Source organism: Dufourea novaeangliae, unplaced genomic scaffold (assembly GCF_001272555.1).
Source record: "Dufourea novaeangliae isolate 0120121106 unplaced genomic scaffold, ASM127255v1 scaffold124, whole genome shotgun sequence".
Classification (NCBI taxonomy): Eukaryota; Metazoa; Arthropoda; class Insecta; order Hymenoptera; family Halictidae; genus Dufourea; species Dufourea novaeangliae.
In genome coordinates, this window is record NW_015374010.1 from 769,869 (window position 1) to 787,527 (window position 17,659).

The 17,659-nt window shown below is 39.7% G+C and overlaps 2 protein-coding genes across 2 annotated transcripts in view; one reads left to right on the top strand and one right to left on the bottom strand.

Moving 5' to 3' along the window:
• Positions 1-9,683, top strand: part of LOC107188363 (lutropin-choriogonadotropic hormone receptor) — a 29,421-nt gene extending 19,738 nt beyond the window's left edge. Inside the window, exons 2-13 of the mRNA XM_015576639.1 lie at positions 1,827-1,898; positions 2,424-2,495; positions 2,693-2,761; positions 3,813-3,956; positions 4,465-4,605; positions 4,697-4,762; positions 5,314-5,457; positions 5,537-5,608; positions 6,327-6,619; positions 7,352-7,531; positions 7,614-7,808; positions 8,281-9,683. Coding sequence (XP_015432125.1) covers positions 1,827-1,898; positions 2,424-2,495; positions 2,693-2,761; positions 3,813-3,956; positions 4,465-4,605; positions 4,697-4,762; positions 5,314-5,457; positions 5,537-5,608; positions 6,327-6,619; positions 7,352-7,531; positions 7,614-7,808; positions 8,281-9,683 — 2,851 coding nt within the window. The remainder of the gene's footprint in view (positions 1-1,826; positions 1,899-2,423; positions 2,496-2,692; positions 2,762-3,812; positions 3,957-4,464; positions 4,606-4,696; positions 4,763-5,313; positions 5,458-5,536; positions 5,609-6,326; positions 6,620-7,351; positions 7,532-7,613; positions 7,809-8,280) is intronic.
• Positions 9,684-13,664: 3,981 nt separating this feature from the next.
• Positions 13,665-17,407, bottom strand: LOC107188405 (DNA topoisomerase 3-beta-1). The gene is made up of 14 exons (XM_015576692.1): positions 17,317-17,407; positions 17,051-17,193; positions 16,768-16,962; positions 16,540-16,707; positions 16,330-16,458; positions 16,145-16,263; positions 15,876-16,076; positions 15,591-15,795; positions 15,334-15,516; positions 15,014-15,223; positions 14,733-14,950; positions 14,395-14,619; positions 14,052-14,313; positions 13,665-13,926 (listed from the first exon to the last, which is right to left on the bottom strand). Exons 1-14 carry the CDS (start codon positions 17,405-17,407, stop codon positions 13,720-13,722), a joined length of 2,556 nt encoding a protein of 851 aa, XP_015432178.1. The 3' UTR covers positions 13,665-13,719.
• Between the last annotated feature and the right edge of the window lie 252 nt (positions 17,408-17,659).

Sequence of the window (17,659 nt, forward strand, 5' to 3'; positions counted from 1 at the left end):
TTTTTGTGACGTCAGGTTGCGCAGAAAAATATAATACCACGTATACGATCGGCTTGTCGGCTCTTTCCTTTTTGTACAAGATATTTGCCAATGCACTCTATAATGTTCCTATCGTTTTTATCCTCGTTCGGACGCTCGTTGTCATAAATTCCGCGGATCTCGAGGCGGAATCTGTAAAATTTTCTCCGTCATTCGATGTGACTGTATTAATCCACTTTATCCACCCTGCCCAGCCCCATAAAGTGATTCTCCAGATGACGGTATTATGGTGGCTGTAGTATCAATTACACGCTGGTTACCCCTTAACGGCCACATAAATTCGCCGATATCGAGTACGAAACCACTTGAACCCGACGGATATAGAAAGACCGTTCGAAAGTGTTCGTTCGTTCGGACGCGCGAAATACGTCACTGGCAACGATTGCACGGAATATTCTTCGATGAATTATGAACACCTGAACACTTTTGCCAGCCCCGAAAATTTATTCTACTTCCTCCCACTGGTTAAGAATTCAACGACGTTGAAATTGTGTATTTGACCTATATCGTCGTAGTCGGAGGAAATTTCGAACAATTGAAGTATAACGCGTGAAGAAGAGCAGGGATGCATTATAAATCGTCTGATTTAGTAATTCGTGATTAGTTTGGTCCAGAAATGTGATTATATCAGCGTCGATACTTTCTGTTATTTATTAATGATAATTTCTGATTATTCAACAATTGTAATCTATATATCGTTACCTATCTACCTATCGTAACCATAATCTATATGTATGCATACCTAGCTGTAGAATCTTAATCTATCTGTCTATTGAACCGTCATCTATCTGTCTATAGAATCGTAATCTAATCTACTCTATCAGTGATTCGACTGCACAATAATGATAGTCTATCAAACATCTACAAATCCATGAGAACCACTCTCCACGATCATTAATCGGATCACAATTTTGCCCAATTCTGGTCGTCGCTGGAGAGCAACCCTACACACGAACGTGTAGTATTACAATTGACGAGCAATACGTTAACGTTTAGAGTGCCTATAATTCTTCGTCAGTTCATCCTGGTGAGGCGTCAGTAGCACCGAAGTAGAATTAGTCTGTCGTAAACCGTCGGTATCTACTTACTTCGTCCCCTCCGCGGGGCGAATGCTCCTGTGAAATCGAGACCCTCGCCGTGAGGGGAAGGGAAGGGTTCGTCAGGAAACGCTTAATGACGCTTCACACTTGAGAATATAGGGCGGTAGCGACAGTAGCTAATAAATTTCTCGGTTTACGAATTTTCACAATTTTCCTTTTTCCCCCACCAACCCAGGTTTTTTTTCTTCATTTCAGACCACCCCGACGTCGCGCCGCCTCGTTGACGCGCGGTTGGGAACGGTAGAGTTCTGGTTGAGAGAGAACGTTTAAAATTCATACTCTTAGGAACAATTCTATCCACTTCTTTCTGTACGATAATTTGATGGTCTGTTGTTGTTTTATTTTGTGACAACATAGTTTAATCTACTTAACATATATAATATATTTGATTCTTGCAAAAGTTTTGACCCTTCCGACGATACATTCGATAATAATTTAATCTTCTAAAAAAAACACATTCTGCTGTGTATTAGACTATATTTTATATGTTTCAAATAGTATTCGTATGATCAGTATCTCAATGCATGCTTGATTCTATCTTCTTATCTTTTGGAAAATTAAGAGACAGAAGTTATGCAACGATCTACTATAATAATTACTATATACTGTATGATTTACTACAACTAATAGTTACTGATATATTACGTGGTAGCTAGTACGATATTCTTTCTCATTGGATTGTTGCAGAGACCTAACGAACAACAATATAACAGACATTCCAGTCCGTGCCTTCCATCGAATTTCCAGTCTTGAAGTGTTGTAAGTACTTGTATCGATATCAGTAGTTTCTAGTACATTCTACTCTGAATTCATTTGTTCAATCTACTCTGTATACTCTCCAATCAGTTTACGCACTTTACTCTTTCTCCTAACATTAATGATGATCGATTTCTTATACAGTCTACTCACGTTAATTTCTGTTTATTACCTGGCCTATCTAACCACACTACACTTACCTTATTTTATTCACGTTACTTTGTCTCCCTTGACCGGCGTGCTCCTTTTAGCATCTATTCGCTACTCAGTCTACTCACAGTAATATATACTCAATTTACTTACCACATTCTTTACTCAATGGACTTATCGTGACATTTCTTCGCTATTCAGTCTACTTTCCATAACATCTACTTACTATTTATTCTAGTCACCCTTCGAATATTTCTATTTTCTACTCCTTTGACACTCTCTGGAATATTATTTGTTATACTGACTATATTCTATCTGTGTACTGCCATCTGTTTGAAATTAAGTTGTCGCTCCTTTGTCACCATTTCTCTATTTCAGATTACTCCGACGAAATCGTTTGCACATGATCGCCGACGATGCATTCACAAACTTAACGAGCCTTCGAGTATTGTGAGTGTCCCGACCAAAAAAAAAAAAAAAATGCAAAACAAAAGAAACAAACAAAATTGCACGGTTCTTACACAATGTTAGATCGTTCCTTGATTCGTAACGGAAATGCCAGACCCGTTTGAACAAAAAAAAAACAAGGGATACTCGACGGGTGTCCGCGATTGTTAAAAAATTGAAATTCTTGTTCTGCTTTGTAGGGAGCTCGATGACAATTATTTAACAAAAATTCCGACCGCGATCGTAAAGCTCTCTGGCCTTGAAGACCTGTAAGTGTGCATCGATTAAGTAAAATGTAATTTGACAACTTTTTTTTACATTTCTACGCAATCACTCTTCCCTACAATATATCGTGTTCTCGCCTATAGAAAAAAATAATCGAATCGTGTTGTGTATAAATATACTTTCATTTCAATTGTTTTAAAATTACCTAAAGAAACTTCTTGCCGAAAATCGAATACAATCAGCTTTCATTATTTGCTTGTTAGTTGTTGAAAATGTCCGCTCCACTTTGCGTTCGTAATAGCTCCTACATGAAAATTTGTACCGAAGACGTTCACTCGTTCTCTGACTGTCATTCTCAATGTCGAATTGGTCGATCAAATGATTGAAAAATTGGACAACTTGAATAAAATCCAAGTGGTAGTCATTGTCTCTGCAGTTGAGTGCAAGATTTATATGAATTATAAGATGACAAAAAATGACTTCCTCATCATATGACGAGGTCTGTCAGAAACTTTTCTGGTGAGAACATTGTTGATTTGTTGAACAAACGTGACAATACAAATTTTTAGACAGACCTTAACCCATAGAAGGTATATAACCATTTTTGACAAACGAATAAATGACGGTGTCTGGGTCTAGATAGACTCCTATTCTTCTTCAGATGTTTATTTATTTATTTATTAACGCGTTAATTCCTATTAGAATAAAAGAGAAAAAAATGTTTATATAAAATATCAATTGGAGGAATATTAATACTAAATGAAACATCGACTCTCAACTTTCGACGACTTTCAGAAGTGAAACGACTCGCTGATATCCTCAATGGAACGCAAAGTGTCGATGGACCACCCCCTAGTTTTTAACCCTTTACACTCGATTGTCTCCTCTGAAGGGACAAAGTGTATGAGGAATTAGGAAATTCCGAGTGCAAAGGGTTAATAAACATTTAAATTCAGTCGAAAGCGAGAAATATCGTCGCGGTGAATAACCCTTTCCTTTGTTCTTCTCTCTTTCTGTGTTTTTTTTTCTTTCCTACTTCGTCGAAGAGGAAGCCAAGAAAGTCGTATTCGTTTATGTTCCGTCCGATTCCGGTAGGTCCCTCTCGAACAACAGAATCGAGACGCTGGACGGGCGTGTTTTCCAGCGGGTCACTAATCTGTTGTCGCTCGATCTACGCGGGAATCCCATCAGGCAGATCCACGGGGACACTTTTCAGAATCTACGGAAGCTCCGTAAGCTGTGAGTACAGACCCTGTTTTCTCTGTTTTTCCAACGGCTATTTACTATGTCCCGATAACAGTAGAGTCCTGAAACGTTACATGACATTCTCGTTATGTAACTTGAATGGACGATCGGACAATTGTATAATAGAATATTTACATTAAAAATAATATACAGGGTGTCCCACTTAACGTAACCACTTTAACCCTTTAAGTGTATTGTTTTATTTGGGAACGTGCACTTGTGTGCTTAATTATTTTTAAGCTACGACGAATATACTCAGCTAAAGCAGAGTAAATGCATTTGCTGTGAAATTGAAATAAATTCACGGGATACACAAATGTACCAGAGTAGATTTAAATAATAAAATAACTAACGACGGAGAGGGGAATTAGTGCAAAAATTTATCGAATTCGACGGGACACGTATCACTTTGAGCATTTGTTAAAATCAATTTTCTGCATAACGATTAAGCGCAAAAAGATTTTTACGCGATTCTCCGGTCTGTCCGTTTGGAACGTTGCAGGATCCTCTCGAACCTGAAGGAATTACGGATATTTCCGAATCTGAACGGGACACGGTCGTTAGAAGTGCTGAGATTGGATCGGGCGCAAGTAACGGACGTCCCCGTGAATTTGTGCGAGCAATGCCCGAAATTGAAAAGTCTGTGAGTGATCGAAACGTATATCCAACGTGTTTTCCACTCGTCGCCGGTGTGCACGAATCGGGATATCGAGCCCCTTCTTGTTCTGTTTCAGGGATCTGAAGTCCAATTACTTGACGGCGATGCCGAATTTACGGAACTGCAGCGAGCTACGTGTTTTGTAAGTTATAAAATACAACATATGTTTCCAAATACACAGAGTACTAAATTACAAAATAGACTCACTGTTCAATAAGTAAATTGGAAGTCTACTTGCTGGTTATTCTATTCGCTCTTCTGTAGCAGTTCTTTCCTTTATATATAGATTATCCACATTCTACTATCAATCAATTCTATTCTCTACTCAATCTATACACTACTCACTCTACTCATCATTCTTTCAAATTATAATTCACTTGATATTCAGTCTACTGAATGGAAAGTTGATTGGTCCCTCAATTCATTTATTACTCACTATTAAATCTACTCGTTCCTTGATCTATAGATTATTCATTCAATTGTCCGTCAATTCTATTCGTGATTCCACCTGGAGGCTAATCACTCAACTCTTTACTCTTTCGAATTGTTACCTACTTGTTATTAATTCTGTCCACGATTACTACTCGCTAATATATCTACTCACTACTCAATACGAATTTGCTCGTGCTCCGAAATACAATTGCTAAAACTTCGTTGGAACATGATATAACGAACAACCGCTTCTGTGCACAGGGACTTGGCCATCAATCAGATTTCATCGTTGCCAGAGGAACCGTTCAACGGTCTGGACATGCTGCACGATCTCCTCCTCTCTAACAACCGGCTGACGATGATTTCAAGCGACTCGTTGGTCGGACTGACGAGACTGCAGGTGTTGTAAGTCCCGTCGCTCGTCACTATTCCCGCGATGATGGCTCAACGCTATCGTCTTGAAAAAGATGGTTCGATGTTTCAGAGACCTGGAGAGCAATTACATCGAGTACATACACCCCGACGCGTTCAAGGAGACCAAACACCTGGAAGACTTGTGAGTCCCCTCGAGCGTGTTCCAATTACAAAAGTCGGGACACAGTCAGAGTTGTTACGCGAATTTGTCACCTCTATAGTTAGAGGTGTCTAGCGGTGGGAATTGGTTCACGCTAGAGCTGCAAGTATTCGGATATCCGAACTATTCGAATAATAAAAGTGATCGAATATTGGATTGTATTCGATAAGAATTTGAAAAACAAATAATTGTAAAGGCCAATGTGAACAGAATTTCACGATAAAAGTGTGAAATAATGTATTATGTTCAGATTCCTATTCCGTGCAATCCAAAATTTCACTTCGAATATGAGAATAATCCGAATACATATTTCGAATACTTCGAATATTCAACTAATTCGAATATCAATTCCGAATTCTACTGCTATTCGAATATTCAACAGCTCTGGTTCACACCTTCACTGATTGATAGAAGTGACGTTTTCTCGATTGAACGAAAGATATGATCGATGCAATAAAAATGACACAGCTACACATAGCAAACTATTTCCGTTGCTTAACGAATACAATATCAGAGCATCGAAGTGCCCGCCATGGAATGGAAATTGGGGTAGTTACTGAGATGGGAGTGGGTTAGTTCCTCACCACTCGCATATCAACTCTGTCTCGACTTTAGTTGTACACAACAGTATCATCGATATTACACATGATTAGATCACAGTACAGTACCTGTGACATTTGGTGGACAAAAAATGTTGCAGAAACCTAGGAAACAATGTGTTCCCCGCACTGCCAACATTAGGACTGTCAGGACTGCTGCACCTGAAAACGTTTAACAACCCAGCGCTCAGGGAATTCCCATCGCCAGAACAGTTCCCAAGAGTGCAAACCATGGTGCTCTCGTACGCTTACCATTGTTGCTCGTTCCTGTCGATCGAAGTGGAGGATTCGGTGACCAAATCGTCCGTCCAAGAGTCGATTCTGTTCCCCACCGATAACGAGTTCGACATGAGCCTCTGGAACTCGAGCTTCGCCGATATCTGGCCGCAGCTGAGTAAGTGGCCATTCTTGGTACCTCTTCCGCTATCTTGAATCGTCGCCACCGATATCATCGTTACACGAAACATTTCACACCCCGAATTGTTTCAGTTCCGTTGGAATCCTAAACGCATCAGTTAGAATGAATACTATTGTTGTTTTGTCATAAGCTGATTTATTGCATGTGCAGTAGAATTTTTATTCGCAACTCGACACTTAAATGCTGCAAAGCATGACGCCAGCCCAGAGTTACACTGTATACACATGAAAGTCGCGATCGTTAACAATATTTCTAAGGACACTCTTTCGAATTGACTTCATTTCTCAGCGGGGGACTTTTTCATTTGTGAATCATTTAATCTCACACAAGCAGAACATGCTTCTTGACCCTTTGCGAACGAAACGTTTTGAGGATAAGTTGTAGACCCGGGTTTTTTTATGGGCTTTCCTTCTATTAACAACATAAGGCAGAGATTGTCTGTAAACGAATACATCGGTTGTTTTTAGCGAACACGATACTCGTAATTCACGCTGGCCGAATGCGTACGGGTTTATCGTCCGCAAAGGGTTAATCGTTTGCTTCCAAGAATTTAATTCTATACACGCAGACAGAAACGCCGTAGTTCATGCTAAAGCACACAATCTCACGCGGTATGCATATCATCTGAAAAAAAAAAAAAGAAAAAACATTTCAGTCATCATGAGAGAGACGAAACTTTGCAGCACTGAAGTGATGACGTTTGTTTAGATAACATGACCGACAAATTCGGCTCGAAAATAAATGAACTTTGGGCTAAATTTGGTTCAGATTTTACGTACCCCGGTAACCTGCCCTCATATGTTGAGGATTATTTTGACGAGCAGAACAACCGCGTCACGCTGCCAGCACAGACGCTTCCTGCTCACGTCCAGTGTTTACCCCAACCTGGTATGTCTCATACATTCTTCTCAGCGTACAAAAGATACGATCGACAACTATACCGTTGTACGTTGTTGCTGGGTGTTTCCAGGTCCATTTTTGCCCTGTCAAGATCTATTCGACTGGTGGACGCTGCGTTGCGGTGTATGGGTAGTATTTCTACTCGCCATGCTCGGAAACGGCACGGTCGTTTTCGTACTGATATTTTCCAGAAGCAAGATGGACGTTCCCCGTTTTCTGGTTTGCAATCTTGCCGCCGCTGACTTCTTCATGGGCATCTATCTAGGTAGGGGGAAAAGATAGTTAGAAAAGCGTATACAAGAACGTTAAATGAAACACATACACACTACAGACTAAGTACCCTAAACATATATATATATATTCAAGTTAGTAGTCTCTAAGGATCAAGAAGACCGAAGGCACCAAAGATGTCCACATGGAAGACCCTACAAACATACCTAAAAGGGAAGCTTAAAAAAAAAAACGTTAGAGATTAAAGAAGAAGTACTGAAAAGTAAAGATACCAGGCGGTTAATACCTAACGGATCGAATGTTAAACACATTAAACACCAATCAAATAGACTAGACATAAACAATCACGTACAGCAAGAACTAAAGATACCAAATGCTCAGAGACCGAATACATTATAAATGAAAAACAAGAGACACTAAAAGACCAGATAGCAAATAAAAAAACTAAAACCACTGAACATCGAACAACACCCAGCCGTGCATAAGAAAACCTTCTATACTTTCAGGTCTCCTAGCTGTGGTGGACGCCTCAACCCTAGGCGAGTTCCGCAAGTATGCGATTCCCTGGCAGACATCCGCTGGCTGTCAGCTGGCTGGCTTTCTCGGCGTGCTTAGCTCCGAGCTGAGCGTGTACACCCTGGCGGTGATCACTCTCGAGCGAAACTACGCGATAACCCACGCGATGCATCTGAACAAACGTTTGTCCCTGAAACACGCCGGCTACATTATGACGGTGGGCTGGTGTTTCGCTCTTTCAATGGCCACGTTGCCGTTGATCGGAATCTCTGACTACCGAAAGTTCGCCATATGTCTCCCGTTCGAGACAACCGGGAACGCCGCGCTGGCCTACGTGATATTCCTGATGCTAATCAACGGGGTCGCGTTTCTGATCCTGATGGGCTGCTATCTGAAGATGTACTGTGCGATCCGCGGCTCCCAAGCATGGAATTCGAACGACTCCCGTATAGCCAAGCGTATGGCGTTGTTAGTGTTCACGGACTTTCTCTGCTGGTCCCCGATAGCGTTCTTCTCTCTAACAGCGACGTTCGGGTTGCAGCTGGTCTCCCTGGAACAGGCGAAGGTGTTCGCCGTGTTCGTTCTACCGTTGAACTCCTGTTGCAATCCGTTTCTGTACGCGATCCTTACCAAACAGTTCAAGAAAGACTGCGTGCTGATCTGCAAGGCAATCGAGGAGTCCAGAGTGACTAGGGGGATCGGCAGGTGCCGGCACAGCTCGAACTTCAGCAACAGACAAACACCGGTGAACACTAACAGTCTGGTGGACCGATCGTCCAGGGACAATCAGACGCCGTGCGCTTGCAATTCGAGGCTGTTGGAGACCGGCGGACAGTGTTCCGGGTACAGACGATGGGGAACCAGGATACTCTGGCCGTGCGCGAAAGACACCAGACCGCGTCACGCGAGGAGCGATCAGTACGCGTATCAGATCGCTGAGATACAACAGAAACAACACAAGAGAGCCTCCTCGGTGTCGTCCAGCGAGAACTTCTCGTCGTCCAGATCGGACTCGTGGCGGCAGACACACCATTGCGGTATACCGTTGAGGCTGCTCGACCCCAAGAGACGCGCCTCGTCCTGGCTGATCACAAGGAAACCGTCGCAGGACTCGAACCTCAGCTCGTCTAGAAACGACTCCTCTGGTTCTGCTACTACGGCCAGTACCAGCACCTGGAGGATCTCGAGATCTAGCGCATCATTGGAAATCACTGCGCGGAACACACCTAGGCCAGCCAGGTCGAAGCCAAGGCTCACCCGTCAGCTGGCGATCCAAGAGCCGGAACCGCCGGGATCTCCGAGTCGATTAGCGGTCAGGTTACTCGCGACGATACCGTCCGCGGCTGAAACCAGTGACCAACAGGACGACGACGCTACGCCGCCGCAAAATTAACGGGGGCACTTCTTTGTTTTTGGTGCACGAACAGCCAGAGACTGAGGGGGGCGAGGAAGAAAGGGATGGGAGTATCGAGGGGTGGTTTCAGTATTAAGCGTCCTGAGTAGATGTATCGTTGATTGAGTTTAATACAGGGGGAGGGGGGGGGGATTAGTCACTTCGGTTCGATTTGAGATTCGGTAGAGCGTCTTACAAGTCAGTGCTGTTCCCGAGTGGCGTTTCTTTTTGAATGACTTGTGTCGCCACTCGGACAAAGCGGCGGACCTAATGTGGATTGAATGTGAGAACCGTTGTGAATAAAGTCGAAAATTTTTGGAAACAGAACGGATAACGTAGCAAGCATAGGATCTGGAGAGATCTCTTAGGGGGAAACTGGAGATAATTATAGAGAAAAAATAGTAGGACTGATGGTAGCAGAGGGGCAGTAACGCAGTCAGAGAGGAAAAGGACTGATGACAGACAGAAGAATCTATTGACAGCAGAATGAAAAATCTATCGTAGAAACAGGGTAGGAGAGGTAATGCAAGCGGGAATAAAGCATGCAAAGTAGGGAAAACATTGGAGGAAAAGTGAAGAATTTAACGGAGCTCGTGTGAAAGAACTAACAGAAATAGATTGTGTGAAATAACAAAGTCTAAGTAGTAAAATTGAGGGAAGCAAAATCAGTTCTCGAGATCTCAAACTTCACGAAGGGGCAGCACTGCTGTAAATGATCCGATGATATCGGAAATATAAGATTGATCTCCTTCATTGACCGTCCGTTCTCCGTGTACGTACGTAGTCGACTTTGTTGCACTAGACAGGCGCAGTCGATGCATCCTGTAGTCACATTCGTTAAACACTGCCAAAGAGAAGTGGCAGACTTAAACGCGTTGACTGCCGAAAATACAACACTGTAATTAAATTCATAAACAAGAACGTTTACAAACGTGTAACGATTGTTAAGAAATCGAGATGTCTCGTCTTTTTTAATACCTAGCTATGTGTAACGTATTGAAATCGAATCGCGACCACTCTTGTGGCAGGGTACATGTTCCACAAATTAACCGTTATTGTGTAAGGCATTAAGGACATTAGTCAGGAGATCATTAAGATCTGGTGAATAGATTTTTAAACTCTTATACGTGGGTGGGAATAACGCAATATCTATTGGGACGAAAAACCGCGAAATTTAAATAGGCATCTCGGTAAATGATAGATTCAACTCGTTACCCAATAATTGTCCTAATGATGTTGAAGGATTCTTCGCATACACTAACTGCCAGAGCAACGTCCACAAAAATTTCCAACGGCAGTCGACGCGTTCATCTCGTTAAATAACAATTTCACTCGACGATAAACAACAGGATTCAATTTGATACGAATAAAAAATCCAGAAAATCCTGTCCGAAGACGGTGTTTCTTGTGAAAAAATAAAAGGAAAGAATCCTAGACTGGTCAATTTCTTTAGGGATTTTACCATAAACAAATCTCGAAGATGATAAGTTTAAATCTATGACAGGGAACTATAGACGTTCTTATATAGTTTTCGATTAAGAATAGAGCGATAAAGTATTTATTGATAAACTCGATGGACACACAGTGTTTGTTTTCATTTTAATTGTCAGTTTCCTTTTTTTTTTGTTTGTGAACTTGGATCAACAACGGGAACTCGAAGCGCGTCTCTCGAAAATGCGAAACTTTCCAGTTCGTCCTCTCGGAGAGAAAAAAAAATCTGTTTTATCGTGAGATCAGTATTCGAGGGAGAATCAGTTGTTTCAGTCGTTAATAGGTAGCATTTGCGTTATTATAAGACTGACGGTTTGTATACAATTCGTCCCGTGAACACAGAGCAATTTCTCAATCGAGAAACCTGGGCACGCGAGGAGCTCCGCAATACTATATTGTAGTAGTAAACGGTTAGTTGATCGCCAATTAATTTATTGTATAAACGACGATTTGTTAGTCACTACTAGACAGCGGATCTTGTGCATTCGTTACTGATTCAAAAGTACAACACACAATACATATAACAGTAGCCTATAAACATGTTCCGTGCTGATTGTGTCCTCCGAGTTACAATTGTTTCCTTATGAAACATCCTTACGAGTCACACATTGAATTCTTAAAAATTTCATCTTTCATATTCGATACTTTATTTTGACAACGATCTGAGAAGTTTATATACGTAGTTGTTTAACACTCATCCGTCCGTCCCTTGTGTCAATTTGACAAATTTTACTCCTCAGAAATAATGTTATTCTGTCATGAGTGAATGAATGTCCTTAGGGCTTCATAACTTTTATTTTAAAGAATTTGCAAATTTAACTATTTGTCTCTTCATTATATTAATTTTTACCACTATGTCAACTTGACACCGAGGGACAAATTAAGTTGGGAAACTGAGGGACGGATGAGGGTTAAAGTTTTCTTCCCAACTTGGTAGTGATCCACACGGTACTGAACGTGTCAATAAATTTTCACAAAGGCTGCATTTTATGTTGAACTTACCAAAACTCCGTGAAGCAAACAATTTTCCGTTTTATAATATGTCGTAGTCCATAAGAATGTGTGTTTACAATGAACGTTCGCAAGTCTTGTCATTACTGTGGTCGATGAATTCTCCAACACGATTTCAGTTACGTTGAAAAGAGATCTCTCTAACTGTGAAATTCATTGGAGTTCAAGAATTGGGGAAACGTAAATATTTTTCGAGGCTTTATGGACCACTTTAATGCCGCAGTGATCATTGTTCCAGCTAGTTAGTTGATTATTAGGTTGCAGTTAGATCGTTCTAGCCTAAAAACTATTATAAGATCGTTATACAGAGTGGCTCGGTACTTATTGTCACCTAGAATTAACCAAATTTGTGTCAATTGAAGAAAAATTTCGTTGAAAAACGATTACATGTTCGTTTATTCGTTAAAATTTTATTATGGTTAATTTCGTTTAATTGAATGTTAAAAAATATTTGAATAACTTTGAAATAGCCTTCACTGCGAAACTATCCCGAAATTGCGCTTTCATATCACATTAGACCACCGTCAAAATAATCTGCTGTCCGTTGGTGTTCCCAGGTGACGAAAATTACTGAACCACTCTGTAGTGTGCAAATGTTTATATACGCGCGGTTTTGCATTTACACGTGACAGAGAGAAAGAAAGAAAAAAGAAAAAGAGAGAGAGAGAGAAAGACGCTTTATAGTATTACCATTTTACAGAACTTAATTCTGTCGTTAAATGCGTTTACTCTTCGACGCGTCGTTTTCCATTGTTCGTTCACAGCAACCGTTTCTTCATTCGGGCGTGTTTTGCGTGTGTGTCCGGCGCGAACTATTTAATAACGTTTTTCTAATAAAAACCAGCGCATTACGAACAAAACGATTTGTCATTTCTACTGGTACAAACGATACCCAACGATTTGCAAGAATAACAAGATTTTTGTTCAGAAAAAAAAAATATATACTCTGTCCATCTCTTCTTTCGGAATTACATAGGATTCACTTACTTTTGGCGGTTATATTTCTAGACTTGCTGATGATCGTTTATATCCTCTTGATTCATTTTACTACATATTGCTATGGTATCTTATTTAAAAGTTAATTATCCGGGAAAACCATTGGTTTTAGAGTATACGTACCATAACGTTTTTTTTTCTAAGAATTCGTAATTCTATGGGACTCCAACCATAAAAAGGGTCATTTTCATCAAAGGATAATTAAAGCAGCTAAAAGATTTGTATAATTGCAAATTCTATTTAATATCGTTTTTTGGCAATCATATGCTGTGATCTTTACAATCTTCATATTACATTTCCTAATGTAGTGAAACGAATGTATAAAATAAGACACAGTTTACTCTGTTTGTTACGCTTACAAGAGTCACGAGATTAAGAACATATGACTGACTGTTATAAATAACCTAAAGCTATCGGTATTTTACGAGTCATTGAGGTAGTGAATGTAATTCGAGTTTATTTCTAGGCTTACGCCGACTGCCGAATGTTTCAGTGTATAAGAAAACGATTACATTCACAGGCTTGGTTTACAAAATTATTATACAAAATACGCTGCCAACTGAGCCATCTTGCCTTTAGGAGGACGAGGTTTCCCCCGACTACGACTCTTCGCATGTCCATGATTACGGGTTGTAACTGGCTTTGATGCGACAGCTCTATGCTTCTCTACAAGAGCGGAGAAAGCTGGTGTACAAAAAACACAGCCGGTCATCTCCGTCGCTTCATTGGGAAGCTTAGTTTTTTCCTGTAATAAGAAAACGTAAATAGATATTTAACATTAAAAATGTGTTCTAGTCCCATTCAGATAGAAGAATACGTTTCATTTGTTAAGCGACTTTCTAAAGCGACAGTTAACACTGATTTCCTTGCCTGTTTGTATTCCACAGTGACTAATTGCGCGCCACAGTCGCACACATCAGTATCGACCACCACTTTGTGGGCATTATCGAATAAATGAATAATAACGTCGCAACGATTACAGCCTAGTTTCCATTTAGGTGCGGCTGAAGGATCGAGCACTAGTATACCCGAATTGCATTCAAGGCAACTCGATAAACCAGTAGAATTCATACCATGTGGACAAGTTGGATGAGTACATGAGTTACAGCCACTAATTCCTTTCTTCATGTCCCTAAAATTTTAATACGGTATAATAAACTGGATGAAATTAATTTGTCAAGCCAATTCTGATACAATACTAGAAAATAATTACCTAAATGGTGGATTGTTATAACAGTATGGACAAAAGGTATAGCTTTTCCCCCGTGCTCCAGTAGACCAGGACAACAATTCGAAATCGTCCAATGGACACTTCAGTTCCTTATAGATTCTAATGTTTCCATTTTGTGGAAGGTTATACGTTTCGTTACAGTGCGCGCAATGCATCCTCGACGGTTTTGTTTGTATGTACTTCATGTAACGTCTACATTTTCCACATCTAAAATACGAACAATATTCTTATAAATATTGTTTTTGAACAGAAAAATTCTTTCTATCGTTAGAGCCATGTCTTTGGCAACTCTCATAATGAACACGCATTTACTTCCCTACCTGGAGTGGGCTTTTCCGGACGCAGAAAGTGGTGAAAACGAAACTTCGAATAACTGATCCATCGCTTCAATATTATGCACAAAATATTGGAATTTTTGTTTGAAAATTTCTACCGTATGCTGCAATACTGCATGGTAATCCGCTCGTCCCTGAGCGATTAGATTCAACTGTTCCTCCACTGCAGACCTCATTGTAGGTAAAACCAACTCAGGGTCTATCTGATATACAAAGAAATTAATTTGCAACTGATGATTATTTTTCTGTGTAACAGAAATTTATACCTTTTGATATCCGTGGACCAACACAATACCTAATGAGGTAGGAACTAATTTCCTGCCAGTTGCAATGCTAGTATAATTTCTCATACATATATTATTTATATGTAGTGGAATCGAAGCATCAGTTCCAATTCCGTGTTTCTCCATAAGCGAGATTAGTTCTGCTTCCGTCAAATAATCGGGCGGTTGCGTGTAGCATTCAAGCAGTTTCGCCTAATGTAAAGGATACAGGTAATTAATTCCAAATGTACAGCAACCTGTATGTCTTAAGTACTGTGTATAAAACGTCAAAGTATAATAGCGTGAAAAAGAAAATTAACCACCTCTTGTATATTGACTCTGTCACCGGGTACAAATTTAGGTAGCGTATCACTGCTACCGAGCGCTTGCCAAGTAAGAGTACTAGTGTACCCAGGGTCTATCAAACTATGACCATTCATAGAGAAAACCTCCATTCCTATTTCGAATTTCATTGTTGTACTCAGATATTTACAATCCTGATCTAACTGTAACGTTCAAGATATTTAATTTTCCTCGTTTAAAGAATACCATTAATACGTTAAAACTACAAAATATTTACAGTAGCAATGAAGTGTCGGGTAATGTAATCATAAAGCTTCCACGAATCTCCATCGAGATCGCTCCTCGTAGCTTGCTTCATTGGAGTGATAGGAGGATGGTCACCAACATTACGTCCTTTCATTGGCCTGTTAATGCCATTCGCTAATATTTTACGCACTTGATCGCCCCAATCGGAACTACTCTGTTGTTGCTTCAACACTGCGCTAAATATGCATATTTCTGTATCCACTGTGATATGTAAAAGATAAAGTAATTGGGTCTAATGCGGTTTCGTACAACTTACAGTAAATTGAAATTTTCCGGGTACATAGTTGTTTCAGTCCGAGGGTAACTTATATAGCCCTGTATGTAGAGACGTTCCGCGCACTGCATAGCGTGATGTGGTCCCATTCCCAAGCCTGAACTTGCTACCCTCATCAATTCCACTGTGTTCAGAGCTATTGGTCGTGATTTTGTCTTTTCTTTGCTCTCCACGCTTATGACACTGAAATATTTGATTCAATGATTATTTCAGCAATTATAATGAATGTTTTTACGCTATTTGATAATTACATTGCCTCGTCATACTCCTTTACATGGCTCAGAAACATATTTGCTACTTCTTTGTCAAAGGATCGCACACGACTCCAGCTTAAAATACTATCTTGACCATCAAGACACTTTGCTGTAACCTTGAATACATTTGGGTTTATCATATTTATAGTGAATTATTGAACCAATTTAGGAAAAATACACACCTGTAGAACCCAATATGGATCAGGTTTAAATGTTTGAATTTCATCGTGCCTTTGTACACAAAATCCTAGTGTTGGTGTTTGACATGGACCATAGGAAATGAGGGATACATCTAAATCTCCATATTTCCCCTAATGATGAGAAAATAGATACATCAAAATAGTCTCTAATAAGAGAAAATATAATAAACTAATAGTTCACAATGGTTCTACCTGAAAAAATTTTGTTTGAAACCTGGTGAAAGCACAACCAATTCGCAAATCTAATTCTTGTCTGGCATCAACACTTTTAGCTTCATTTTCATTGGGCTTCACTAAGTTTGCTAATGCATTTTTAATGTCTTTCTCTGTAATAGCAGAAAATCGAGCTCTCCAAATGTCCTAAAATATACAGATCAATATTACAGAACAATAATTAATTAGTGTTACAGAAAGACATACATTTGGACTCAGCCTCCTAGTTGTGCCCTGTTGCACTGCATTGATAACTTCGAAGCAGATATTCTCTCCTTCCTTGTCACAATCCAACCATAATATTAAATAATCGCAATGAGCTCCTTCTTTAGCAAGAAAGTAAGGAATTTTTAGTTTAGGAGATGCTTCTTTCTTTTCTGTTGGGCATGAAAATAACTCTGCCTTAAACACAACAAGAAAGAATCTATTCTAAATGAATGTGCAAGGAATTGATTAAAAATGATCAAAGTTATAATTATGTTTCCCTTACAGGATCCACTTTGTCCCATTGATTGTACTTCCCAAAGAAATCTAAATTCATAACGTGACCATAAACAGAAGTCATTTTAAAATTCACTGTTTCAGACTTGAACTGGCCTATCCATTCATGAACAGTATTCGATCCATTCAAACCTGAAATTTGAGTTTCCAGATGTAAAAAAGGACTTTAACCAGTAGTTATTATTTTGAACTAAACTTTCACTTTTTTTATTTCGTTTCAAAGACTTGTTTCTTTTATCGAAAACATTAACCTACCTTTTCTGGATGTGCATCGACCGTTACTTAAAATATTGGCGAGCGATGCTGCCAAAGAAGGCTTTTCAGCCACCATCAATGCTGTCTTCATTTTTAATACTGTTTTTCAAAGATTTCTGTATCTTTCCATAAAATTATTAATTTCTATTATAATAACGCGACTACATAACACACGAACGTCAATAGCTCGGACCACATGTATGCCATATCGTGTAAAAAAACTGTTTAAACTGATTAAATTATTGTGGGAATTATCTACTTAAACTACTTTTTTCTATCGTTTCATTTACAAATCAATCTATTTCGTTAATATCGACTTTAGGTGACTTTTGGTAGTCGCTGG

What these genes read in the sequence shown, in the direction of transcription:
- LOC107188405 (XM_015576692.1), bottom strand. Translation starts at nt 17,407, where the DNA reads ATGAAGACAGCATTGATGGTGGCTGAAAAGCCTTCTTTGGCAGCATCG. An exon ending in AATGGGACAAAGTGGATCCT is followed by an intron (nt 16,963 to 17,050) that starts GTAAGGGAAACA and finishes GTTGTGTTTAAG; the next exon opens with GCAGAGTTATTTTCATGCCC. An exon ending in CCGGAAAATTTCAATTTACT is followed by an intron (nt 15,796 to 15,875) that starts GTAAGTTGTACG and finishes ATGCATATTTAG; the next exon opens with CGCAGTGTTGAAGCAACAAC.